The 27,269-nt window shown below is 44.5% G+C and overlaps 2 protein-coding genes and 1 long non-coding RNA gene across 7 annotated transcripts in view; 1 reads left to right on the top strand and 2 right to left on the bottom strand.

Annotated features, from left to right (window-relative positions):
• The window catches only part of LOC127607665 (retinoic acid receptor gamma-A-like), a 33,054-nt gene extending 12,526 nt beyond the window's left edge, over nucleotides 1-20,528 (top strand). For 4 of the 5 annotated variants that reach the window (XM_052076217.1, XM_052076221.1, XM_052076219.1 and 1 more), the window contains exons 3-8: nucleotides 15,611-15,759; nucleotides 16,948-17,253; nucleotides 17,395-17,571; nucleotides 17,693-17,897; nucleotides 17,981-18,139; nucleotides 19,488-20,528. In XM_052076217.1, the coding sequence (XP_051932177.1) occupies nucleotides 15,611-15,759; nucleotides 16,948-17,253; nucleotides 17,395-17,571; nucleotides 17,693-17,897; nucleotides 17,981-18,139; nucleotides 19,488-19,834 (1,343 nt within the window). In that variant the 3' untranslated portion in view covers nucleotides 19,835-20,528. Of the gene's footprint in view, nucleotides 1-6,135; nucleotides 6,487-15,610; nucleotides 15,760-16,947; nucleotides 17,254-17,394; nucleotides 17,572-17,692; nucleotides 17,898-17,980; nucleotides 18,140-19,487 lie in introns of those variants that run through there. The other variant, XM_052076222.1, reaches the window with a different exon arrangement.
• Nucleotides 20,529-21,214: 686 nt separating this feature from the next.
• On the bottom strand, nucleotides 21,215-23,427 carry LOC127607675 (uncharacterized). Its single transcript, XR_007964115.1, has 3 exons — nucleotides 23,235-23,427; nucleotides 22,944-23,008; nucleotides 21,215-22,850 (listed from the first exon to the last, which is right to left on the bottom strand). It is a non-coding gene; the product is annotated as an uncharacterized LOC127607675 (long non-coding RNA).
• An 864-nt stretch (nucleotides 23,428-24,291) lies between these two features.
• smug1 (single-strand-selective monofunctional uracil-DNA glycosylase 1) lies at nucleotides 24,292-26,757 on the bottom strand. The gene is made up of 2 exons (XM_052076229.1): nucleotides 26,103-26,757; nucleotides 24,292-25,100 (listed from the first exon to the last, which is right to left on the bottom strand). The coding sequence occupies exons 1-2, from the start codon at nucleotides 26,400-26,402 to the stop codon at nucleotides 24,534-24,536; spliced, it is 867 nt and encodes a 288-aa protein (XP_051932189.1). The 5' UTR covers nucleotides 26,403-26,757; the 3' UTR covers nucleotides 24,292-24,533.
• Between the last annotated feature and the right edge of the window lie 512 nt (nucleotides 26,758-27,269).

Here is a 27,269-nt window from a genome sequence, read left to right as displayed (position 1 = left end):
CCAGGTTTGAAGCCTGGAATAGCAAACAGAGGCCCCTGTGTGACTGTACAAAAGTACAATGGCTCCCATTTGGACAAGATATCCGAAAATAAGATGTGCTTTGCTTTTTTTCTTCTCCTTTCACGTTCCTTCAGTACATTTAAAGGCACTGAAATTAATTGAAATCAGTCTGGTTTTTGTTTTTTGTATGGAAGAAAATGGTGGAACATCCATCTAACACTCGCTTTTAGCCATGGCATGATGACTGCGCAAATTCATTGAGCAAACATCAAAACTGTGTTTTATATTTCACATTCGAGCGTCACAAAAATTTACATCTGTTCTGTGTTAGTGCAAAGAGCTTGTAAAGTTATCAACTGAAAACATTTTTTGCGCAAATGAGATCTACCTTGGCCCTTATGGTTACCTATCCATTTGGATTATGATGACATTGTTTACCCAGACGTAAATAAAATATTGTTGAACAATTCAATAGCCCAGTCTGAAGAAAAACAAAACAAAAGTAGAGTTTAGAGTTTGTATGCCAGCGAAGTATATTTGGCGTCTTGTTTTGGAAAAAGGCCTCTTCCTAGATATTTCACTGTGTTCTAAAACGGAAAGCACTTCTTCCATCTTTATGCCCTATGGCGTCAGACGTGGATTTTAACACCGTAGTATCATAAGTAAGTGTCGCACGCTCAGCAGTTTTCAATATGATGCTTTGCTGAAGGGCACATGGTTCAGGAAGCAAACTGACATCTCGGTAAAATTCATTGGACCGTCTTCCCAAATGATCTTAAAGTTCACTCTTCCAGGTACAAATAGCTGCTTTTACAATGTGTAACTCGCACCCATCTGAACGTCCTCCGCTGAGTGCAGCTTCTTCAATTAGCCTGCTGCAGGTACAGTAGTCTGAAATCATGTCCCGACCAGCTTGTAGCCACAATGCAGCGCTCCCGGTGGACAAGGGACACGCAGGAGAACAAGGCAGCAGCATGCAGGTGTTAGCTCGTGCAATGTCCAAATCAAACATTTTATACAGCATGTTTGTGTGCCACTATTCTGTGAAATGGGCATCAGGCCCAACATACCTGTCAATCTGTCTGTTTGTGTGTGTGTGTGTGTGTATAATTGTGCACGCTCCCCCCAGCAGCTGTTATCATTTGATCTGCGGTCGTTTAGTGGAGCCTATGGCAGCATATATTTCACCAGGCTAGTAGTTCACAGCATGTGCTTACATCTCTTAACATTTCACTCCCGCTACTTTATCACACATGAGGACAGATGTGCCGGACTTGTACTTAAGTCACGTAGTTGAGATGTAGTGGCGGTGCTGATGGAAAATTGCGGCGGGCAGCATACGGTAATTGTAATTATGATAGTTCTCTCAAGATACCGTTTGAGTTCACGATTTAAAATGCCACAGAAGCAAACTCCATGCAGGACAAGCCTGAGCCAAGATTCAAAGCGGAAATGCTAACGCTTGGAACACCTCGGGGGGGTGGGGGGAATACAATAATTGTTAAAGAAACGTGAAGAACAGGGGTTCTTCTTTTATAAATTACAAAATGCAGTGCATTGCATAGCCGATAAACAATATGAACTACAATTCATAATTATTTATTTGGAATTTTCTTGCCATTGCATGTTTCTTGGGCTCTTTAACTTTAGCTCACTAACTAGCTAGCTTGATAGGGAGAGAGAGAGAATTTATTCACTCCACGAGAGAATAAGTAGCAAGATTCCCCCCTACGTGAATTAAAAATAAATACAAAGAGCAGAATTGAGGAGGAGTTAAAAACTATTAAAATCGAAGCTAGAAGAAATAAAAATGATACCCCGCTTAGCTTTTTTTTTCTTCTGTAAATTTTGAGGTCAATATTTTGATTCATCATGACACCCAATTCTCGAAGGGTACCCCTCGCTTCGCGGCAGAGAGATATAAAGCTACTTGATGGATGTTGTCTTTGGAATACTAATTGCTAACATGCCAACAAGGTCCCGCTTTGGTTGTTTGAAATGGTTCTCCGAGGGTTTCCATCCGGATTGCGTGGCCATTACTTTACATCAAATAAAGCAGCAGTGATCTCTCATTATTTTGCTAATTAATCTGTGCGCGGTGTTCCCCGATGAGATGAAACATTGGCGCACTAGAAGAAAGCCCGTTGCAGTATCAACTTCAAACGCTCGTTGGTAGCCTATTCGCTCGCACAAGAAGATGTCTTATTTTCTCCTCATGCAAGCTGCAAATAAGGAATTTTAATCCCCTTGGACACAGTGGCTTTTTCAGATATATTTAGTCCAACACAGTGGTTATGAAAAGTCGACACACCCTTGTTCAATTGCCATTTTAGAGAGCACTGTTAGTGTGACACCAATTAAAATGTTTTTGAGCGGGGAAGTGAAAATAAACAACTGAAATAATGTGTTGCTTAAGTGTGCACACCCTTCTTTCACTTGGATTTGGCTGTATTCCAACTTTGCCAGTCACATTCAAACTCGTGCTAAATGAGGAGTCGGCACACACCTGCCATCATTTAAAGTGCCTCTGAGTAACCCCAAACACGAATGACCCCAAATGGCCTGACTAAACCAAGGTTGAACTTTTAGGTCATAATCTGAAGAGCTATGGGTCTGTTTGGCACCTAAACAACACCACAGCTGCTACAATGAAGCAAGGTGGTGGCATATCATCAAATGTTCAGGCAGTTTTGTCTTAAGATGCGATTTGGTGTTGAGAAAAGTCTGATGAAATTCTAAACGTCAGCGCAAAATCCTGTGAGTTCTGTGAGAAAGCCAAAAAATAGAAGAGTCGAGGGTATCTGAACTTTATTTGGGGTTAAATGGTGGCGGGTATGCGCTGACTCTCATTCCTCATGTGACTGGTAAATTGTGAACACAACCACCATTATCTGAGTACATGTAGTTTATTTTTACTTCACCTCTCGAAAACATTTAAAAAAGAAAGTTCAGGTGTTCAGGTCAAAGTAATGGTGGAAAAAGTTTGGAAATGATTTATCACGGTCTCGTTTTTTTTCCTATCACAAAAATCTGGCGTCCAAACCAGGGTGTGTGGACTTTTTAGATCCGTCATATGTCATCCAGTACAAACAGGAACATTCTTTCCTCCTGAGATTTGTTGTGGAATGTGTAGACATTTTTTAAAAACACATCGGAACATGCCACCATGTTGATGTACTGAGGAAACATTGATTGTCTTTTTTTTCCGCAGAATGAACACATTGTCCTTTGGTGGCTTCGTCATAAATTCAGTCACTCTTTGTTGTGTGTGTGTGTGTGTATGTGTGTGTGTGTGTATGCGTGCATGCACGCACATGTGTGCCGACGCATAACTATGTGTGTATGCTTGAACTGAGTGCCTGTGATGACAGACACAAAGAAAAACACACAAGTCCCACTCTCTGCCTCAAGTTACTAATATCACACACACACACACACACACACACACACACACACACACACACACACAGATATTTCCATTGCCACTCCGTAGGCTGCACATTCCAACATTCATGAATGCCGTGCTCCTCACTTTCGTGACTTATTTGTGCGCCGTGTGATGGGCGCAGTGAGACTTTGTGCAAATATCTGCGGCCCGAGTTGGAGAGAGAAAGAGAGAGAGAGGCCATTGTTCAGCTCTGTGTGTTTGTGTCAGACATGACGAGGGGATGAATAGCTGAAGAACCTGATTGTGAACGCTTGTAATGTGACCCTCTTTTTTTTAAAAAAAGGATGAGGCAGAATCAACCAGTTTGCGAGGGCTTTTAAGGAGCACATACGCGAGCAATTTGGCCCGCTCGGTGAGCGACCAACTCGTGTTTTTTTTCTTTTTTTTTTTTTTTAAGGGGCAAAGGAAAATGAAGCTTCTTCTTCTTTCACATTCCCCTGTATTTGCGTGTCTCTTTTGCACAAAGCAGCAACAGGGGGCAGGGTGCTGCGAGGCGGGGAGGGTAATTGTCTCAAGGTGTGGAGAGAGCTCAGCGGGCTGTTATTGTGCCACTCTACTCCCTGCAGTGTGTCATTATAGTGTGTGTTTGCGTGCCCGCCCGTGATGTTGAAAGACAGGTAAAACAAAACAAGAAAAACAAGAGTGGGTCAGAGGAGAGCTCATAAGAGGTGTGAAACGGAGCGCAGCATCCCTTTAACTTGGAAATCATAATGTATTCATTCAGGGGGGGTTGAAAATGAAACAAAGAGTGGATGGGGCGGGGGCGGACAAAAACAATTGTAATACTCCGAGTGTACAAAGCCAAAGGCATGACATGTTTGGGAGCGAGTGTGCATGTGTGAGTATATGTGTGTGTGCAGGAGAGGGCTGGGGGGCGTTGGAGCCCCAGTGGGGGTTTCTTCTAGAGTTCATCCCTCTTGAAGGAGGGAAGGAAAGGGAGGAGTGGAGGGAGGAGAGTGAAGCTGTCTAGTATACAAACTATTCACACCGCAGGCCAGTGCGTGTGTGCGTGTGTGTGTCACTCGCAACACGCTCATACTTTAGGTCCAGCAGTCCAATAAGCTCAACACACACAAGTTACCGTAATCAGTTTGGATTGAATTAGATAAGCGTGCATGCAGGGACGCCAAACAGGATGCGTTCAGAGAAATGAAGAAAAGTCATGAGGCGAGATTGTTCAACTTTTGAAGGGCTCATGCCCACACGTGAATCATTCAATGTGTGACAAATCTTGGCGAGGTCTAAAAAAAATATATTTGACAGTTAAAACAAAAATCATAACGACAAAAAAAAAGATGATCTGATGAGATTTGTAACACATTGAACAGAATTCCTTATGTTACATTTAAATTGCTGCCACAAAAAAAATTGCAGATTCTCGAGGTCGTTTGATTAACCAATTTGTAATTAAAAAATATATATATTTCATGATTCCCACAAAGTGATTTTGCAATAAACTGCTGCCACCCTAAAAAAAATACTGTATGTATATATATATATATATATATATATATATATATATATATATATATATATATTTTTTTTCGATTGAGCTTGTAATAAATCGTGTCTTTACCCGGAGAGCAATAACCTCTGATGTTATTTGTCAATCAGAAATACCAACGTCTGTGTTGGTTCTCAGTCCTCCAGGTCAGACATTTTTTGGGGGGCACGTGCCCCCCCCCCCCCCCCCCCCGCCCCTTAAAAAAAGGCGCCCATCACCATACATTATCATACAACTAAGAAAAATCAGTAACATCTATTTATTTTTGTTAAGACAGTCACAGCACAGTCAATATCGGATGGATCGAATTGGTGACACGGGTTATGATTATTATAATTATTTTTTTTAAACATTGGTGAATGAAATAAAAATGGGCTGCAGCATCAAGAGCACTTTTGTCATCCAGGAGAAAAGGGTCAGGTGCCCGGGGGGAGGGGGGGCGGGTCTACGTGTGCACGTCCCTGGTCCGATTTAGCAAAGGTTCGGGCATCTCCACTCAAAAAAAAAAGTATCTCAGTTTTTGCTATATTTTCGAGTACATCCTTTAAAATGATCCCCTGATGTGTTTGTTTTAATCCAACGTATTTTTGAAACAAACTACAAATATGCCTTTGGTAAAGTTCAAAGAATGTTCCCGAAAGAGGTGTTGAGCCTGTGCAAAGCTGATGCATGACGAAGGAAGTCGTTGGATGAGTTCTGATTGACAGCAAAAAAAAAGGCAATTTTTTTATGTAGTGAAAATGGTCGTGTTGTGACTGAGTGTGTTTGTGAAAGCACTTGGACCTCCCCGTAGTCCATCATCTCAATGTACCGCTCATCTCTCAACACGCTCCTCTCTTCCTAGCAACAGGTGTGAAGTGATTTTATTTTTTTTTCCCCAAGTGTTATTGTCATTTGTTTTCATCGCTAACGGCAACGCGGCGGGGTTATTGTTTGCCGTTTAAAAAGACGGCGTTTCATGCACAAGTCATTCCAGAAAGGGAAAGAAAGTTCAAAAGTGGATCACAAGGCAGGGCAGAGGCTTCACTCTTATTTGCATCCAATCTGAAATACGAAGCTGGAAAAGTCAAGAGGCGATTCGGAGGGAAAACCGGGGTTGCTCGGCGTGGCCTATCAGACATCAAGCGCGCACTCGGCCCCGCCCACTCCTCCTCCCCGGACCCCGCCCCCCTCCTCATGCCTTGCCTGTGCCTGCGGTGGAGAGCGAGAGGCCCACAGAGCCGCTGCGAGGGGAACCGAGATCACTTTCAGAGCCGAGGCCCATTGAGTGACCTGAGGGCAGAAGGAAGGTGCTCCGCGGAGAAACCGGAGAGACGGCTTTGGACCCGCCGACTTAGCCGGAGTCGCACTTTGTAGCTCCGAGACGCAAGCGAGCTCCGCGAGTCCAGCATGTTCGACTGCATGGAGGCTCTGGGGCTGGCCCCGCGGCCCCTCTACGACGTGTCCGCACAGGGCTCCTGCATGCTGTCTAAGGCCACCCCCTTCTTCTCCAGTCTGGACCCCTTCGCCTGGGCTGGGACTGGCAGCCTTCAGTGTGAGTTACCGGGCCCATCCCCATCATTCTGTCCATCACATCGATTGCTCCTTATCGGGGCGCTTGATCACAGCGCTCTCATCCACAGGAAGAGACAGATTCCACTCAATGCTCTGTGAGCGTTCTCACCCCCGCCGTCCGTTTGTTGATATGCTCGGGGGGTGTGGGGGGGGCTTTGCGGGGGACTTGAGCGCCACACATTTATACATCATCGTGTTTGTTGTCTTTTCAAATGACCTCACGTGATTGACAGCCGCTTTAAACAATACGGGACTTGACCTGGCAGCCGGCGCAGAACACAATGTCCAAACAGAAATGGCTTTGACAGATTGAAGGCAAACGGGCCTCGAAATCACATTGTTGTAACTTGGCCTCTGGTGCGAAAGTCAACAACGGCGCGGCGCTTGCGCGAAGCACGCGGGTTTGGCCACTCGGCCTTTCCTCTGCGCCCGCGCCGATTGCTCCTTTTTCAATGGCGCTGATGTATTGGCATTTGGGAGCAGAGCGGTCGGTTCAAATGTGTGCCAGCTTTGCGGAGGCCCACATTTGACGTCAAGTGTGGACAACTGGAACGATCCCGCTCAAGATAATAATGGCAGATCTTTTGTTCTGGTCATGGAGCCCATTGTGGAGCTCTTTTATTCCCTTTTTGGCCCTGCGCAAACTCAAACGTTGACTCTAGCTAGTCAAGTCAAATTGCAAAGTGCCAGTCAGACATCCAGCCCCCCCCCCCCCCAACACCCTGCACTCAAGCAGTACGAAGCCTCTCGGCCGAGCACCTCAAGCCTATTTATCTTCAGTAATCATTCAGACGGCGACTGTCAGGTCGGCGGTGTCCGCTAACGATGACGGATGAGCAGTCGGCATGGCAAACACCACAGCAGGGCCTGTCCCGACTCGCTCGGGAGCTTCCCCAGATGCCCGCCCAAAAGACGCGCTCCAGGTGACTCATTTTCGAAAAATGATTTGGGAAAGCTACACTGAAAAATCAGCCTTCAACTACTGTTCCTTTAATTGAACATGAGCGCAAAGAAACGAAACCGTTCGGCTAAAAGCGTTTTTGACTCCTGGACTAACCTGTTAGTCTATTTGAAGAGCAACACGCAAAGGAGAGTGACTAAGCTCACAATTTTCCGCTCCATCTACTTGTAATGCCAATCGAAATAACACCGCTTTTTGTTGACCAATAATTTGGAGGCTGAAATGTTGCCGAATAGGACTCAACGTCGACCTCCTGGCTGTTATTTCTTCTTCTACAGTTCCTGCCTGGATCAGTCTTTTAAAAAAACGACTTAATAGTGCTCCCTTCGGCATGATGGTAATAATGAATAGGTTGGAGAGATGGCGGGAGGGGTGGGGCGGGAGGGGCGGGGGGGGGGGGGGGCACTCGTTGAATGCATTTAGCCCAAAACGCTTTTGTAACGTCATTTCGTCAAAAGAAAAACAATGAAGGCTTGACCTTGTGTGACGCCGCTCAAAGTCGTTTGATTAAAATGAAAGTATTCATTGAACTGTTGATATACTACGACGACATCATTTATGAGCCCAAAATGAAATCAAACGGTGGTGCTCAGCTAAAATGAGAAACTCAAACAAAATTAAGAAATCCCGTTTTAAATGTCGCCCCCCCCCACACCTCCCCTCCTGTGATAAAACATCATTTCAATACTGGACCAGTCGGTCTACATTCCACACTTCCCTGAAACGTGATTTTCAGTTTTTTTTTTTTTAATTTGTGGCTACTGTGAAGTGGAGTTATGCAGTCTAGTTTTACTTTTACATGGTTGTACTAAAGAGACCATCACCCAGATTTTGATTTTGTGACTGCTCTTTGCGGAAGTTGTGCCATTTACTTTTTTTTAGATTTTAGCCTGTTATATTAAGGACAGGTTCGGTCCATTTTATTGGTTTGCCGTACCAGACAAATTGCCAAGTAAAAAGTTGCGTCTCATGTACCCTTTCAGAGACAGCGGTGACTACAGTGGACACCTTTGAAAATGTGATTCTCTTAATACATCGCCGTCGGATCGAGACTCGGTATGGGTAGATAGACCCGAGTTTCCGAACAGTGTGATCTCCAGGAAGCTTTTTTAAGCATTTGGGTCAGTTGAGCACCTCCGTGCCTTCCTTTGTATGGACGTCAACGGGCATTAAAAGGAGCGCCGTCTGTAGCGAAGTGTGTCACCGCACGCCGGCGTCCCCGGCGTGACGTTTTGTTTCGTCTCCGCTTTTGAGCATCCACTCTCCCTTTGGCCCCGTGGCCCCATCCAGGAGTGTGTGTGTGTGTGTGTATGTGTGTGTGTGTTGGTCCGCCTCTCTGATGTCCTCACGCACGGCTCAGTTTACACGCCTCGTCTTGTGTGACCCGCGGCTTTTAATGAAGCCATTATAATTAGAAAATGCCTCAATTAAGAGATTAGCAGGCGTGTGGGGCATGAAAGAGGAGGAGAGGGATGAATTTGGTTTTGGGATTAGCCCCACGACACCCCCCCCCCCCTTTTCCCTCCCACTGACTCCTTAGATTTTGGCGTTTCAGGCCTTGATGGGGGGACATCTCCAGTCTCGAATCTACTTTTTAACAATTGCTGCAGGACCACCAAAAACGAGCTGTGCTGTCCCCTCATTCACCAGTCAGGAAGTTTTTGGGTTGCCGCAATCGTCTGTAAACCGGCAAAAAGACCCCTGAATGTGCTTTTGGCTGCTCTGTCTTGTCTTATCACAGATCTTTAAAGTCAAGATGAGCTCTGGATAACGGATGCTCTTCGAAGTCATTAGAGTGATCAATATCAAGATAATGTCGCTTTTGTTTCGTGTCAAATGCAACCAGCAGTTGAGCATTCCTTTGCTGTCGGGCTGCAACGCATAATTATTTCAATAATCCACTCATCTGTTGATTTTGTTTTTCTCGACGAATCAGATCAAGAAAACACAATTTCTATTTCTATCCCTATAGTAAAAAAAAAAAAACGGATTCAGTGACTTGTCAAGTTAGCAAATAGGCAAACATGTTGATGATCGTTTTCCAAAGTAAAAGCAGGCGTCGTAATGCCTTTAGTCTGATTTAACATAAAAACAAGTTCGCCCTTGTTGAGGAATATCGAAATGGGGGAATATTTCCTGAGAGTATTTACTGTTGAGGGGTTGAAATTTGCATGCACACTGTTAAATGGAACAAGATCTCAAAAAGCTTCATCGATTCCCTTCATAATTATTGATTAATTGTCGATTAATCGTTGCACCTGGACATTTCTGGAGATGGCAATCATGTGAGCATTGTTGAAATGATTCAACCGGTTTGTTTTTTAGCTAAATAAATGTAATCTTTACAGTCATTTTAGTCTTTTTAAAAAGGTCTGATTTTTCTTAATTTATAGGTGCATAGAAAACTTTTTATTTAAAAAAAAATATTTTTTCTTTTTTACATTCAGATCATCAAAATAAGTATTTTTCCCCCCCTAATAATTATAACGTTGTGTACGAACAAAGTCCCAGCAGATGATCACACTCAAAATCTTAAAAATACAACGAGACAGGCTAGGTATGATTTTGCATTCATGTTTTTTTTTAATTTGTAATTCACTGATCCTTAGATGAGATTGAACTGGCTTAGTTTTTTTTTCTTCTTAGAACACGTGTTTAGGGTCATCATTGCGTGTTACAGCTAACGAAAAGCGTACCGAAGACCCGATGATACATCGGCCGGACCCAAACGTTATTTAACAAGCTGTCTAATATGCGTCCCCTCCCCACATTAGTCAGGAGAAACTCAAGCGACGCCAATGTTGGTATGCGGGTTGTCCAGCTCAACTCAATCAGAGCGCTAAGCTGCTGATGATTCACATTTGTGGGGTCCGTCTCAAATCCAAGGGCGTTGTTCGCAAGTGTGTGAAGCTTGTCAAGTAGAAGTATTTGTCCAGGATTTCTGGTGAGCTTGTACAAACGCTTGTGTGTGTGCTAGTGTGTGTGTGTGCGCGTGTGTGTCTACCTCCTTTTTAAATGTCTGGTGCTTTGTTTTTTATGGAGCTGTCTTCTGGACAGCAGCCCGGTTTTCACAGTCTTTCCTTTAAGAGGCGCTACCAATGACAGGAAGGGCTCCTCCTCCTGCCCGGGCAGGAAGGCAGGAGAGGACAAGGGGTTGGAGGGGGCAGGGGGTGGATGGGAGGTTGGAGGGGGGGGGGGGGGTTATTACTGTGGGTTTGGTGTTGGGGGACGCTGGTATTGAACTTAGAACAGCTGATGAAAGGGATTGTCACTCACATCTCCCCCATCTCCTCCCTGCTGTTGTGGTAATTACTCACTCAGCATATTTGCGGTGCCCCCCCCCCCCACATCCCTCTCCAGACCACCACGACCACCGCAGCCGAAGCACTTGACAATGACAACAACAATCGATTGAAAGCAGTCGAATCGAGGCAGACGTTTGCGTCTTGGCTGCGTGTTTGTGTGAATGTGCGATGCTGCTGTCTCCCGACCGTGGCCCCTGCGCGGCCGGCCAACACACACACACACACACTCGCACATATTCACATATGCGCGCACATTCCACAGGGTACCGCCGAACATTAGGTGGAGCCAGAATGATTGTAAGAACTGAAGTGCTGCATCGGAATCATGATGAGAACCACACATGTTTTTCTTCCGATTTTCTGTCGGTGAAAGCGCGGCTTCACTGTCACGATTCTCCTCAGACGAGGCCTTAAATTGACAGTTTGAAGTGGAAAATTCAAATTGGAAAAAAAAAATCCCTTCCAACTGAACCTTCAGCTATCATTTGAATATTCTTAACTGTCACGCAGGTGTTCAAAACAAATTCATAAAAGAAATCTATGAAACCACCTTTGATGACTTGTGATTGACGAGCAGCGTTTTGAGACATTGACGATTGCGCAAGGCAAAAAAAAATTAAGTTGTTGCGGTAGTGGTGTCGTGTATTAAACTTGATGTGCTGCGAAAGATTACTGCTTGTACAGTTTTGTTCTGTTAAAAACGGTCAACAGCACATTGTCCCGAAATGTTTTTTTTGATAACTCTTTCAAAAGTGTTTTTAAAGGTCAAAAGCTTGCACAATACAGACTCTACCATGCGTTGTAATTTATAGCTATGACGGGTTTTTTGTACCCCCCCACCCCACTTGTGGTCACCATCTTCACGTTGTACTGTAGCATGTGTGAGTCATTGGGTTTGGCTAGCTGTTTTCGCCAGGCTGTTGGCAACTCGTGTCGGAATGCTCATTCCATCTTTTGTTTTCTTTGCGTTCTTTCAATGAAGCGATTAAAATGCGATTGTTTTTTTTTTTTTATCCTTGACCACTTGCGGAGGAATGACACCACGTTCGAACAATTGATGGTAGGCTATTAGCTAACATTGATATGTTATTACCTTGTGTTGCCAATTGTGGTACACGTTGCAACTTTATTATTATTTTTTTTATGTGAAGTCAGACCAAACATGTTTTTTTTCCTTTCCTTTCTCTCGATCACGGCATCCTTTTTCGATACAGAATGGTGCGTTTGACTCCAGCAATGTTCCACTTTTTAATTTTTTTAGATACTCAACGAATTGTTGCTGCCCTGCATCACATTTTTAAAAACATTTTGCTGTAATTGGTACCATTAGACACTGGTATCGCAAAATAACCAAAGAAAAACTCTGTCTGACTGAAATTCGGTTCCAAATCGTACAAGACCGGGGACGCTCCACAATGGACAATCCTCGACACCTAATGTGATGCTGTGCGCAGCCCCCGGGCCAAAGTCAAGCTGCATGCCATATGTCACTATGTCGCCCACACAGCCACCCCCACAAGCAATAAAAAAAAAAAAGAAAGAAAAACACTTTCAATGTCGGCGCAAAGGCACACACTGGCAGATTGGTCAAGTCCAACTGAAATGGAGACGCCAAATGGACGGAGACACGGCGGGGCCAACAGGCTGCTTTTCAAATGTGAACTAGGTGTCAACTACGAGGACAAACTGGACTGTGTTTGGTGAGACATTAAACTCCTGGCCCAAAGGAAGGAAGGAAAAGGGATGTTAGCGAGATACAAACGTGGCGCTTGAATAGTTGTACGCTGATGTAGGTGACACAAAGTCTGCCAGGATGTTCCGAAAATGTGTGCGTGTGTCGCGGTCCAGATGTAAGGCGATGATGTCTGAAGTGGGCGTCGATTCCCAGAGCGTTTGTGTCCTCTCTCATGGCTCCTCCAAAAGGTGTGCTGATAGATGTTATGACACGCAAACGGGGTGAGCTGCAGGTTAAGACCAGACCGCTGTTTCTTCAAGCCGAGCCTTGGAGGCCGCACGCAGTTCAGGGCGATGACAGCCCGCTGACACATTTTGGCTCCTCTCCCCTCTTTTCGTCACGCCAGGTAGCGTCCGCCCCCCCCCATCCCCCCTTTTCAACCTTCAGCGCTGCCTGCCTCCTCCTCCTGCTCGCCCTTTTCGCACCACACTCAGACGCTGTCAGTCAGTACCTGTCGGCTGGCGCCAGATGCGCTACCTCCGCTTGAATGGCATCTATTTTTCCCTCTCGAGACACACTCTTACATCGTTGGTGTATCAACAGATCGGTTTGTGGCGTTAGCTCCGCCCACAAGCTTTCTCACCTGAGCTCTAAAGCCTCAAAAGTCAACACATGACGACGACAGTATTTGTTTGTTCTCAGCAGAAGCTCTTCTGTGGACGCTACTCGGGGCATTATTTGCAAGTTAGGGGCAATATACTCACTCGTTGGACACTTTTTTTTCTTTTTTTTAATGTTATGTCAAAAAGTCATTTGGCAGAATATTCCGTTTGTTCACCAGGGTCACACCAATAATTTTAGTAATAGTGATTTTTGATTGTTATTTTTTTAACAGCATTTTCATGAAAACATTTTACCACCACATTGAGCTGCAGTCTGCTCCTGTGTTTTTATTCAACTACTAAGACACCATTTGGTCAGTCAGATGAGGCGAGGCAGTCCCATGACGGTTCTCTGCGGCCTCGCACAGAAGCAACATGTTCAAAGTGACTCATTGTTGTGAAATCTGGAGATAAGAATGGCGATGCAACCAGGCCGATGAGCCGAATGTGCTCGTACATGAGTGTAAACTCTGAAAATTAATTTAAGACAATTTCTTGATTTAGTTTTTTTTCAAATGAAAATCAACTATCATTGTTGTTAGTGTTAAATTAATATTGTTTGGTAATAACAGAATTTGCGCATTTCCATTTTACATTTCAGTCTAATTAACGTTCATAATTTTTGGGGGAAGAAAACCAAACTTAAGAGCTCCAAGAGACAAACATTCACACTCACATTCAGACTCGTCTGGAGACAACTGAAAGATTTCAATTTGCATGGTTTTGAGATGTGAGAACACGTTCGGAATACGCACACGCCTCAGGAAGGCTGCAGCTTAGATTTTAGATTGGTCTCAGAACTCTGCGGAAAAACATGTTACCTCACAGGCATTTCGAAAAAAAATGGCGGAGTGCTCTGTTAGGTTGCCGCTGTGGTTTAAACAAGGCAAGGAAACATCAGTTCGGAACGTTGGGAAAGTAATAGGAAGGTAATATTTAATAAAGCCTGACAACAATGAGCCCCCCCCCCAAATAAAAAAAAAGAAAAGAACATTGTTATCCTATCCTATCCAGCTCTTTCTTCTGCATTAAAGTACAGTGTAGCTAATGTGTAACAATTCAAGTCGTGCCGATTTATTCATTTATTTAAAATATTCAGCATCTAAAATTGTAACCCCTTCTTTCTCATTTTGGGAATACATTCGTTTCGTAGTGAGCGCATGTAATTGTCGGACATAAAAGTGAATTGTTGAATGCCACTTGCACACACATTGAACTTTTAAAGTGCCTGCTGGGCAAGTAGTTAGTAATGACCCTCTTGAGCCAAGGTCAAAGTTAAATGGTCAAGCTTTGATTGAAGCTCTTATCCAATGGGAAGTTTGTGTCCTCGCGCTCACCTCCTTCCTTCTCTTTCTTTTTCCTTTCTTTTGTTTTTATTGGATTATTCCTTTGTGCTTTTAAACCTCTCTGCGTTTTGAAACCTTACCACGCTTGTTAATGACAGGCCGACGGGTTCATTTTAGGGTTGCTGCAGGAGGGTGAGGAGGGGGATTGGGCGGGGGTCCACATTTGGTTGGGCACTGTGTCGTCCGCTGAAGGTGATAGGGTGGAGTGGGGGGGGGCACTGACTTGGAGGGAAGGATGGAGGGGTTGACCCCGGATTCTTTAATTTTTACTAGGAAGGGATGCGGGGACGGAGCTGTATGTGTGAATAGCTGCCCAAGGTGACTGGATGCCAATAAAGGGGTCGTCAGCCTGGCCGGGGGGGGCCTCCTTCCCATCCCAGACACAACCTTTATAGGGCCACTTGTAAGCCTGGGCAACTATTAAACTTCGTCCTGCCTGCGCTGAGGAATTTAGGGCCAGGAAACAAGGGGGTGGGCGGAGGGGGTGGGAATGGTAGAGGAAGGTGAAGTTGGGGTGAGCGAAGGTGAAAGTTGAAAGCCATGTTCCAGACACAATCTGCTTCTTCAGTCATCGCCTCCAAACGTAAAGGGGCCCGATACTCCTCCTTGAGATTTTGATGGAAGGGAAGGAAGCTTCCCGTTGGTTCGTTTTCTCGTCGCTCTTGATCTCCTCGTTTGTTTTCAACGCGGACCATAGCTTAGCAATTGTCATAATACAGTTTCCCCTCGGAGAGAGGGGAGAGGGGCCGAGCTTCATAAACTTCCAGCTTTTGTTTGTTCACATGGGCCTCGAAGTATATGGGCATTGGATGGCCTTTCACATAAAAATGTGAGCTTGTGAACACAAATGCGCACACAAAACTCCAGAAAAAGTCAACAGGAATGCCCACCACCCCCCACCACCCCTGTGGGCCAGTAAATGGAGAAGCCAATCAAATCTCAGCTGCCAATCAGCGTTTTATCAGCGGGGCCATCTGGCCATCAGCTAATTGTGAGTCCTTTAAAGTCGCTGTCAATCAGACGCCTCCCTCCTCCCTTTTCTCTTTCATGATCTCCTCTTTTGAGATGGCCTTCTGGCCCCGCTGACCACACGTTGCCAAATGCTGCTTCTCTGTTCAGCTTCCACAAGTTCAATGCTGTTTTTTGTGTACGCAGCCGTGGAGACCCAGAGCACCAGTTCAGAGGAGATGGTGCCCAGCTCGCCTTCTCCGCCGCCGCCACCTCGCATCTACAAGCCCTGCTTCGTGTGCCAGGACAAGTCGTCCGGATACCACTATGGGGTCAGCTCCTGCGAGGGCTGCAAGGTACTCGCCTGCACCACTGACAAAGCGCATGCAAGGCACGTTGGATTCAAAGTTGGCAGCGTGCTGCCCTCTAGTTTGGCCTTGCGAGTACTACGCATTCTGGCAGAAGAATCTTTTACACCCAACTCGTCTTGAGCCAAGGCATTTTACCTCACAAAAATGTCATGGCACACCACCGAACAAAAATGTAATTCCATCCATAGTAAAATAGCGATGATCTTATTGAAATTTCAATCACAAATGATACTTAAAATGATTATCAAGCAATTATTTTTTGAGCTTCAACCTTTCAATAGCCACTCAGCACGGGAAAAGAACATGCATGACGAAGACTACAACTAAAACCCAGCCTAAATTTAGCTCCTGCGTGACAATCATCTTAAGATGTATCACTTCAACTTAGTTCCTTGACACCAATTCATTTGATTTGGTGCCACCTTAGAGACAGTCATCGATCAGTGACAAAAAAAAAAGGTCCCTGATGTGAACCGAATATGGACCAATCCATCCAATCTATTTAAAAAAAAAAATTATTTCGTGTACAGTTGACGGGCGATTGGGATCCACAAATAGCCAAAATGCACATATAATTAACACCCATTGAAATGCATTGAAGGAAAAAAATTACAATTAACCCCCCTAAAATTACCCAAAATATGCTTGATACGCTTTTTACCCCTCATGGAAATGGGGGGTAAAAACCCAACAACCCCCCCCTCCCCCAAACAAAATCATTTAAAATATCAGTCGGGAAAAAAGATCTGTCTGTATATGCCAAGAATATTTCGGTTATCAACGATAGCAGCACAGAAGGTCCCTGGAGTGAACGACATTGCGTTTGGAAGGCACAAAAAACCCCACCAGAAATATGGTATCCCCCCCCCCAAAAAAAATAAAGTGAATATGTGGATTTGTGAATTGCTAACTGCGAATAGGCAGGGGTTAACGTCTCTTGTTACATCGCGGTTGACGTAGTCTTGGACTGCAGCATGGATTTGGTTTGCATTAGACAGCACAGTACAGTGAGTCGACTGCACGCCTCGCGAATGTAAAGATTGTTCGCCAACAGTTCAGAGCCTCCCCTTGCTAGTTTAGAATCAATACATGAATTCAAAGCACACCCGCTAATGGCCTCAACTGACGTAACTGCCATAAATCCTTGGCCGATGTGACATTTCTGTGCTTCAGGGATTTTTCCGACGCAGCATCCAAAAGAACATGGTGTACACGTGCCACCGAGACAAAAACTGCCAGATCAACAAGGTGACCCGCAACCGCTGTCAGTACTGCCGGCTGCAAAAGTGCTTCGAGGTGGGCATGTCCAAAGAAGCGGTGCGTAACGACCGCAACAAGAAGAAGAAAGACGTGAAAGAGGAGGCGGTGCTGCCCGAGAACTACGAGCTGAGCGGCGAGCTCGAGGAACTGGTCAACAAAGTCAGCAAAGCCCACCAGGAGACATTTCCGTCGCTGTGCCAGCTGGGCAAATACACCACAGTGAGTGTTGTGTAACAATGACAAGGCGGCAGCGGGGGGGGTTTTTTCTTTCTTTTTCTCTCCCTAAGCTGAAGCGAGAACGGGTGCAAAACCAGACCTGAGCTTACCAACCCGTTGGGGACACACGTGTCTCTTTCCCAGAACTCAAGCTCTGACCACAGAGTCCAGCTGGACTTGGGCCTGTGGGACAAATTCAGCGAGTTGTCCACCAAATGCATCATCAAGATTGTGGAGTTTGCCAAGCGACTACCAGGCTTCACGACGCTCACCATCGCCGACCAGATCACCCTCCTCAAGTCTGCGTGTCTGGATATCCTGGTACAGACGTCCAAACGCGCACAACGCCGCACATCTTAAATTCTTATTGCGAAAACATAATCATAACGTGAACAGCTGCCAGCAAGCCTCCTCTGGTGTCAATCCCCCCCGCCGTTTTCAGATGCTGAGGATATGCACGCGCTACACCCCCGAGCAAGACACCATGACCTTCTCCGATGGCCTGACCCTCAACAGAACCCAGATGCATAACGCCGGCTTCGGCCCGCTCACAGACCTGGTGTTCGCTTTCGCCGGGCAATTGCTGCCCTTGGAGATGGACGACACCGAGACGGGGCTCCTCAGCGCCATCTGCCTCATTTGCGGAGGTACGGCAAGCCCCTCGCGTCTCATTTGTCTCTTTTCCACCTCCCTTTGGCGAGATTTTCACGCTGTCCCGCCGCCTCTCCAGACCGCATGGACCTGGAAGAACCCGGGAAGGTGGACAAGCTGCAGGAGCCTCTGCTGGAGGCGCTGAAGATTTACACACGCCGCCGACGCCCCAACAAGCCTCACATGTTCCCGCGCATGCTGATGAAAGTCACCGACCTGCGAGGAATTAGCACTAAAGGTCAGTTTGCCACCTGCGCGAACCGCATACGCACTCGGCCACCCCCGTAAGACAATAATCGCTCAAATTGCTTTGACCTTGTTCAAAAGACACTCTTTTGGTTCGGCATTTACCTGTAAACAAGATGCCAGAAGTGAACAACAGATTTTTGTGCAACTCAATAATTTGAGACCGGCTATAACAACACACCCTTAACTTCATTTGACCTTTTCTCAACTTTTGAATGCACGGCCAAATGTTCAATGCTTCAGTACTTTTGCACAACTCTGCCAACATTCACGACTGATGTTTGATTCATGAATCACCCAATACATTCCCAGGTTTGATTCTCACTGAGATTCAAACACATCAGTGGTGGTCACCCCGGGACGCATTTTTTTCCCTTTGGTTACAAAGTTGCCACCCACTTTGAAAGACGTTAAGAACAATATCGATGTTTTGTCTAAAAAAATATACCGTATTGGCCCGAATATAAGACGGTGTTTTTTGCATTAAGACTGAAAAAGTCGGGGTCGTCTTATATTCGGGGTCTAGACATTATACCCATTCACGACGCTAGATGGCGCCATATATTATTGAAGCGAATGCTGAACTTGACTCCCCAGGCCAAAGTGACACGAAGAAGAAAGAAAAAAAAATAGCGGTAAGAAGGAAAAGAGAAGAAAATAATAGAGATAAAAGAAAATGGAGAAACGTAGCAACAATCTGGAGAAAAGTGGGTCGAAGATTGGCCAGGTTAACCGGCAGCTGAGGAGAAGTTACGATGTCATTTACATTTCAAAAACCAGAAGCCATTCATTTACGAATGCGATTGCGCCTTAGATTTGAATGAGGCAAAATAACATGCTTTTTCTCTCAAATATATTGTTATCATTTGTTTCAGATGTACTGTAATTATTTTCTGGATAAAATTTTATTTGGAGTTCAAAAAGTATTTTTTCAAACTTGAGTCTTGAAAAAGAGGGGGTCGTCTTATAATCGGGGCCGTCTTATATTCGGGCCAATACGGTACCTATGACAACCCAAGTATCGTAAATAGACGTTTAAAAATGACATCACACAGTTCGCGTTTTGACATCACGAGACTAAGACGACGCCTATCAAATGACCTACATCAACGTTGCCCTTGCGAGGCTTGAAACAGGATGATCTTGGTGCCGAGGGACTTTGCTAAAGTGAACTAAAGTGACAAAAGTAGTGCTTTGCTGCCATTTGTGGCATATATATATATATATATATATATATATATATATATATACACACACGCAATTGTGAAAGTTTGTCGGTGAATGAGCGTCAACTACTGACTATTTGCATTGAGTGTCATTCGACCCGTCTGTGCACTCAGGTGCAGAGAGAGCCATCACACTAAAGATGGAGATCCCCGGCCCCATGCCGCCGCTCATCAGGGAGATGCTGGAAAACCCGGACGCCTTCGAGGACAGCAGCGACTCGGCAGAAAGCCCCGCCCCGGCCGCCAACGCCGCCGCCGCCGCCGCGCCTGCTGCGCCGCCCGCCGTTCAGACCATCAAGCAGGAAGAGAAGCCAACGTACGAGTCGGCGGTGGAGGAGGAAGAGGAGGACGAGGATGACGACTACTGGGACGAGGACAGGGAGCGGCTGGCGGACAGTGATGCCGAGCCGTGGGGGGAGGCGGCGGCAAGCGCGCACAAGAAAGGCGGGACAACGCAGTAGGGCGCTTGCTTCCCTGGCATCCTCATCCTCACACCATGGGGCTCTTATAAAAGAATTGCAAAGTTTACAGGGAGTGAGGGACGAAGCAAAAGCACTCAACAAGCGACTCATTGTGGTCTGCAGTGACAGGAGGGAGGTGGGGGGTGGGTGGGGGGGGACATGAGGAATGTCCTCCTCAGGAAAAGGGCTACGCTTGTATCGAAAACATCTCTTCTCTTTTGGGGGTTACAAGAAATGCTACTTAGACTTTCTTCTTGTATGATGTATTGTCTCAGCTCTTTGTCCATTTCCTTTACCATGTAGGTGTGCGCGTGCACGCATCTTTTTTTTTTTTTTATGAGCTAAAGTGTCACATCATGAAGAGCAGGGCTCCCAACCTGCGATGGTCTACCAGGTGTCCAGCATCTTCTCAAAACAAGCCAGGCTGACTTTTATACCATGAGAGGAGAATCCAGAATGCCGAGCAATTGTTTGTTTGCTCGCCCGACGATCGCGATTACCGATTCCTCTGACGGTGACAGGTTTGCCGCAAGAAATTTGGTCGCTTCACTTGCTGCATACGTTCCGCTGAGTAAAATGTAGCAAAGTCAAAGTTACAGCTTTGAGCCGGTGTGAAAAGTTTCAACTGAAGCAAGCCAATCCATTTTTATTATTCCATCCCCTCACCCACAGAGAATCGATCTGGAATCCGCTCGGCAAAGGAATCAAAAGTGCCTAAGTCTTTATCCATTCCCATCCCTGGACATGAATGTCATACAAATGTAATTCTAAAACAACCCCAATGACTCCTGACCCAAAAGATAAAACCGTTGATGATGTCAGTATGGAAAGCCATTTGAGCCTTTTTTTCATACCCAGTTTAAGGTCCAGGTACTAATACGCTATTTGCGCTCACAAGTCGGAACAACTTTGGCTTGATCTGGACATTGACGATACCAAAAATGTGCTCAGACGCCTTTCCACGTCAGTAATAGTACTCAACATTGGATCATGATTGGGTGTTGGGGTAGGGTTAGGGGTTTAGGGTAAGGGGCTAGGGGGGTTAGGGTTGGTGTTAGGGTAAAGGGGGTTGGGGTTTAAGGATTAGGTTTAGGGTTACGCTTTAGGGTTGGAGGGGTAGGGGGCTTGGGTTTAGGGTTGGGGGTTTGAGTAGGATTAGTGGTGTTTGGGTTAGGGAATTAGGGTTGGGCTAAGCCTTAGACCAACCCTAATCGCAGACTTTAGGGTTAGGAGGATTAGGGGGTTTGGGTTGGGGTTTTGGTGTTGGGGAGTTCGTGAGGGTTTGGGTTTAAGGATTAGGGTTTGAGGGTTAGGGGTGGCGTTAGGGGGGTTGGGGTTACACTTTAGGGTTAGGAGAGTTGGGGGTTAGGGGTTGGGGTCAAGCCATAAAGACGCGGCAGCAGCCATTTGGAACTTTTCACAATGATAGCAATCCTCAGGTGTGTGTGTTTTTCTTTTTTATTGTATGGAAAAATATGACTTGCATATTTTATTTAGCCCTGTAATCACCTGCATTCAACCTCCATTTAAAAAAAAAGTTTTACGGCTAACAAACGCACACGCAGGACACGGTGGTCATATTTCTGATGCCAAATATTAATTTTTGATCACATCTTCCCAGTTTGAGCTGTTATGTGATGGTCACATGCAGAGCCTGAATGTACAGAATGTCACCTAAGTATTCAAGTGGAATTTTGTAAAAAGGCTTCATTTTGAATGTCACAAAGAACAAAAGCAATCCAATGTTTTTTGCACTGTTAAATGTTGTCCACAGCATCTTGCTTTCGAACGGACGAGATCTTCAGCACCACGATCTTCCAGGGGGCAATCAAGTCAGATTTCTTTTGTTTTTTTCCTGAACTTGAGCCAGTGCAATAAAACGAAAGCCACATGCAAAGTTGATGGGGACCTCTGTATGCAAAAAGCATCAATTTCGACAAATCAAAACAACTTTGGCTCATTAAAATTCCATTGCCTTGATGCTTGTGACATTTAGCTGTTGTGTTATGTACGGAGAATATTTAATGTTGACTATTGAAGCTCAAACCATCTCATTATGTCTCTTTTAATAATCCCCGACCTCCTGCGTCATCTCCATGTAAAGGGATTGAAACATCTCATGACTGGGCTCATCTGTCTCTTGTTTGTATTAAATTTGTCTATGTAGTTTGCTTCTTTGTTTGCTTTTTATTTTGGCTGTATTTTATTTTATTTTTATTATAAAATGTGCTTTGTGTTTTTACATCTGTTGGCGTGTGGCTGTATTTATTTTGTCATCGCTTTCAAATACTAAATGTGCATGCGAAGCGTGAAAAAAAAAGTCATCCAAATGTCATGTGAGTCACATTTACCAAACACTGATAATGCATTTCATTTCATGACTGTGATTTAAAAGCAGCCATTCCGAATAGAACGGCATCAATATAAGTGCCACCATAAAGCCAGAAGTAGTGTCAGATATCATACTTCAATCCTGACAATAAAACGTGAGCCGTAAATGAAAGCGTCAGTGGCTCAATGACGTCTCATCTCCGTTACAAGTTTCACACGAGAGTTCTGCAAACCTTTCTGTCATCATTTTCTATAGAAATACAATTTTTGAATTGAATATATTTTGCAGCTGCAAAAACAAAACAAAAAAAAACCCATCCACATTCATTCTGGAAGCAATCATGCTTGAGGCAGCGACTCCCAACCACTGCTGCGGCACATGGAAATTGTTCGATCAGAAAAATCGATTACAAAACAATTAAATGCTCTTACACAAGATGACAAGATCAAATTAACTGGTGTCTAGACCTGTTGCCAATTGACAATTGTTCGCATTAGCAATTATGTTTATTCTGGATACATTATTTTTGTAACACATTCTTTTGGGGTGGGATGCCGTGAGAATTTTTAAATGTCAATGTAACACCTTGCCTCAATAAAGGTCCCTGCCCTCATCCAGCAACTCCGTCTCAACCTACGAACTTGCAGTTCTTTGCATCACCACATGATGAAGCCCGTCAATTCACTGCAGAGGAAACGATATGAATTAAAGGCTTGAGTACGCGACAGTGACCAAGTCCGATGGTCGCCCGATGTGTGTGCGTTCTTTTAAAGTCACCTGAAGACAGGGTCCACAAGCGCCGGGAGCATCACTTGTTTCTTGTCACCTTGCTGGTCACTCTGCTTCGGATTGAGCCAGCAGAACAGGTAAAAGATGAAAGGGGAGATTTTGAATCGGTAGCACTCGTAGCTGACGTCACTATGACGTAGCGATTAGGTCACGTGACACACAAATGTTTACGCTGAAAGCAGTGATTTGGCGCGGTTCGATAGTAGACAATCTTATTTGAGACATGGCAATTGTGTATGTGTGTATGCGTGTCTACACTCAATGTCAGCGCATTTTTACCTGTGCCACGTTCCTGAGAGCTTCTCTCTCCAGGGTCCAGCTGGCGCAATCCCGCTTCTCAGCAGAAAGTTGCAGGCTCAGTTGCGCCATCTGCAGGCGGCTTTTGTGCAGCTCCAGCTCCCCCAGCTGCCTGTGAAATCCCTCTGCCTCGCGTTTGCGCTCCTCCAGGAGAGCCTGCAGGCTACGGACTGACTGCAAGTGGTCGTTTTTTTCGGCTCAAGACATCTTACTATTCATGGTCGTTTTTTTGGGCTAAAAACGCCTTACTATACATGGTCGTTTTTTTTCTTTGTTAAAACGCCTTACTATTCATGGTCGTTTTTTTTTTTTGTTAAAACGCCTTACTATTAATGGTCGTTTTTTTCGTCTCAAAACACCTTACTATTCAAGGTCGTTTTTTTTTCGTTGAAAAATGCCTTACTGTTCATGGTCATCCAGAAAAGTGGCTACGTGGTTTATGACACGTAAACACGTCGTAGTGAAAAGACGTCAAGTCATTTATACACCTCTAATCAGTTTCACTATTATTTTGAGACCAAGGTCAGCCTTCAAAATCTACAAATACAACACAATCAAATGGGAGACTTGCTTCCAATTATCATGAAGTGAATAATGTGATTTGACCTTCATTTTTAACTTTTAGAAATGTTCTGAGAAATATTGGCACCAAGTTAGCAACCAGCCACAAGCTACATTTTGTCCACTATTATTGACAAGTACATCACTGCAAATGTCATTTCAAACAGAATGTTCACTGAATTCAGCCAAGACATAGTCCTAATTTACAGCAAAAGGATGAGAGAATGAGTACATTTGTTTTGAAGTTTCAATAAAAGGGAAATGTTATTTTAAAATTCAAGCCTGTCATTAAATAAATGTATGGATTTTTTAAAAATAAAAACAGCTATGTGGCCCTTTGCCTACATTTGAATGGTGTGGAACAAATGTTACAAATTCTAATTTGTAAAAATGATAAATAATACATGGAATTGTAAGGAGGTGGCATTCATTCAAAACCTAAGATCTGATCAATCACAGAAATGAATGGATGTATGGATTCACAGAATACAATAACCATTATATTTGTAACAAATACAAGTAAACGACATTTAAATACAAAGAAGTGGTAAAATTGTAATGCAAAAAAAAATCATATAACAATATAACATGAGTGTATGTAAAAGAGCATACACAACTGCCTGTAACAAAGACATATTTGTGTGCACTTTATGTATGCATCTCACGCAAAATTAGCTGTGATGGAATCCAGTTCACCCTCCACCCGAATTAGGTTTTCTGCTATGAAGTCTCTTGCGTGTCAGACGATTCTGGCCGTGTGTTGTTACTGAACAAAGAGAGGATGCCCAATTCTGCTAGCTTAGCTTTCGCTACACTCTCCCAGCCCTTATTGGCCAGAGGGTTCCTAGGAGAAGGATGCATGATGCCCTCTACTCGCACGTCCATACCAGCTGTGGCAAGAGCGCGGCGTGCCCGCTGTTCCGCTACCCTGCCCACACCGATCACCATGGAGACACCGAGGGCCTCCACGGCTTGACACAGGGCAATGTCACACAAGCGCAGGAGCTCCTCACGCTCACGGGCGTTGAGCTCAGGGGGGGTCAGGTTCTTCCCGGCGCTGCTCATGAAAATTAGAGGGCAAAGGTTGTGCACAAAACAGTGGCGGAAGAACGCCGCAGGCTCACCGCACAACTTTCTGAAAAGGCCCCAGAAGCGGGCGCCGCTCACTTCGCTCTGAGTGCAGGCCAGGCCGCTGATGCAGCGCTTCGGATGCTCGTTGTCAGGGCGACCAACCGCCCCTGTGATCTTCAGCCAATTAACGACTGACTTCACTTCTCCAAAGGGAACCTGTGACAGATGAGATGGAGATTTCCACAGTGAATTTATGTATTTCAACATCTGACAAATACAGCATCTATTCAACTAAAACAGACAAGTAATGTGGCTAAAAGCAGCCAAATCTGCGAAAGAGTACAAGAATAAAGTAATCATCTTCAAAGTCATAGGTATTTGAGATACAAAGTCATATCTCTCAGAGTAATGTTTTATGAGAAAGTTATATAGGTAGAGTCTTAATTTTAAGAAGAAAACCCGCCCACACCAAGTATCAAAACACCTTAGCCAAGCAGCCGTTCTCAAAATATTATGGCTTTCATCTTTTACCCAAAATATTTGGATTTACTCAAAAAATATATATAACTTTGTTCTCATGTCAGGACTTTAAAAAAAATATAGCGTGTAATCTCCAAAATGTCCAAAGTTTTATCCAAAAATACAAAGCTTTATTATTGTACTATAATGACTTCATTCTCATAATGTGACTTTTCTTGAAAATATATCATATCTAAAAATATACCACTTTTTCTTGACAAATTACAACGTTATTCTTATATCACTATTTTAATATTTATGTTTGATTTTAATCTAATATATATCCACATAGAAATATAGGTATGTATATACTTTTTCTCGACATTGAGGATACAACATTATGACTTTCATCTTGCAAATGACATTCAATCTGAAAAAAACGTTATGCAAGATTATCGTATTTTTTTTCCAGCTTTCACGGTAGCCCTCCTGGCTTTCTGACACAGTAGAGTACTGCATTACATGATGTCTTTTAATTTGTTTTGGTGAATTAATATTTCATTTAAGTATCATCTGTGGCAAACGTACACTTACTGCGGAAAGCATGCAAGAAATATTGCACGGTCAAATTTTGCTTTTTCATTTAAATAGCCGACGATGCAATGTAGACGTTCCCAATTTTGTGTAGTATGCAATTAAGATGACCGATTACGTTAGGGAGACTGGATGTCCCGCGGGTAATTCTAAAATTAAACTCACCCCCGTCTGGGCCATGCCGAACGGTCCAGGATTCATGCCTAAAAACAAGTAGCTCTGTCCCGCCTGGCAGTACTTTTCCACGTAGCATCGATGCGTGTCCCACGCGTATTCTAGTGGGTTGTACACGTAACGGACGGGTTCTCCGAAACTGAGCCCACGGAGGTGCGCGTTGAGCTCCAGTTCGATCTGTAGGAACCTGCATGAGGTCGCTTTCGGCTCCGGAGTCCACTTCAATGCGACGCGTTCATTTGAATCCTGCTCGTTTCCATCACCTCGCGACATTTCGTTGCCATTCAACATGGTGGCTGTGTAATGCGCATGAAGACAGCTGGGATAGGCTCCAGCACCCCCCGCGACCCTAGTGAGGATCAAGCGGCTCGGAAGATGAATGAATGAATGTTTTGTTATGTTGTTTTAGGATCTATTTATTTCCCGTGTGCGTCTTGTTTTACGCAAAACGACAACCATTACTCGAGGGCAGTACTGCCCTCTCTTGGCCTAATATGTACCACATCCATGCTGGGATGAGTTGAAACAAACTATATGTGCGTCAATGCTGAAGATCTGACGCTTGACTGAAATGCTCTGGATTAATTGAAAAGGAAGAAATATATGGCGAGACTGAAAATCAAACGTTAACAGTTCAGGGTAATTCCCCCGCCTACTGCCCTAAAACAGCTATGATCGGCGCCGGCACCCCGGAGACACTCGTGAGAATAGAGATTAGAATCTGGATTAGATTAGAGAATTTGATTAAAATTCTATCTGTACTTTAAACCGGATGTCAACTCAAAAGTTTTTTTCTTTACAATATATTCTATATGTACCTCCGCGAGCCTGAGAACGGCATTCTGATTAATATTGCATGTGTTGAAATTTGAATGACGTTGGAAAATCCACCCATTTTTATCCATTTCAGAGGGCGGCCATTTTGGCATTTACAGAAAATGACATCACAATTGCTCAAGGAACCGACCAATCACGACTCACCATTTGGTCAGGTGCCGTTTGGAAGCTGAGCCGTGATTGGTAATTACCCGAACACTGAGCAATTCTGCCATTTTCTTTCCACAGCAAGTGGCAAAATGGCTGCTCCTTTGATGGATAAAAACTGGTGATTTTTACTGCTGAATTCATATTCCAAAAACACAATATTAATCAGAATAT

Source organism: Hippocampus zosterae, chromosome 9, assembly GCF_025434085.1.
Source record: "Hippocampus zosterae strain Florida chromosome 9, ASM2543408v3, whole genome shotgun sequence".
Taxonomy (NCBI): domain Eukaryota; kingdom Metazoa; phylum Chordata; class Actinopteri; order Syngnathiformes; family Syngnathidae; genus Hippocampus; species Hippocampus zosterae.
The sequence above is the reverse complement of the archived record's forward strand: the minus strand, read 5'-3'. Positions and strand labels throughout refer to the sequence as shown.

Bases quoted from the DNA above. Each gene is read 5' to 3' on its own strand.
- smug1 (XM_052076229.1), bottom strand. From the start codon at position 26,402: ATGTTGAATGGCAACGAAATGTCGCGAGGTGATGGAAACGAGCAGGAT. The intron at 25,101-26,102 runs GTGAGTTTAATT...CATCTGTCACAG, and splicing joins TCGGCATGGCCCAGACGGGG to GTTCCCTTTGGAGAAGTGAA.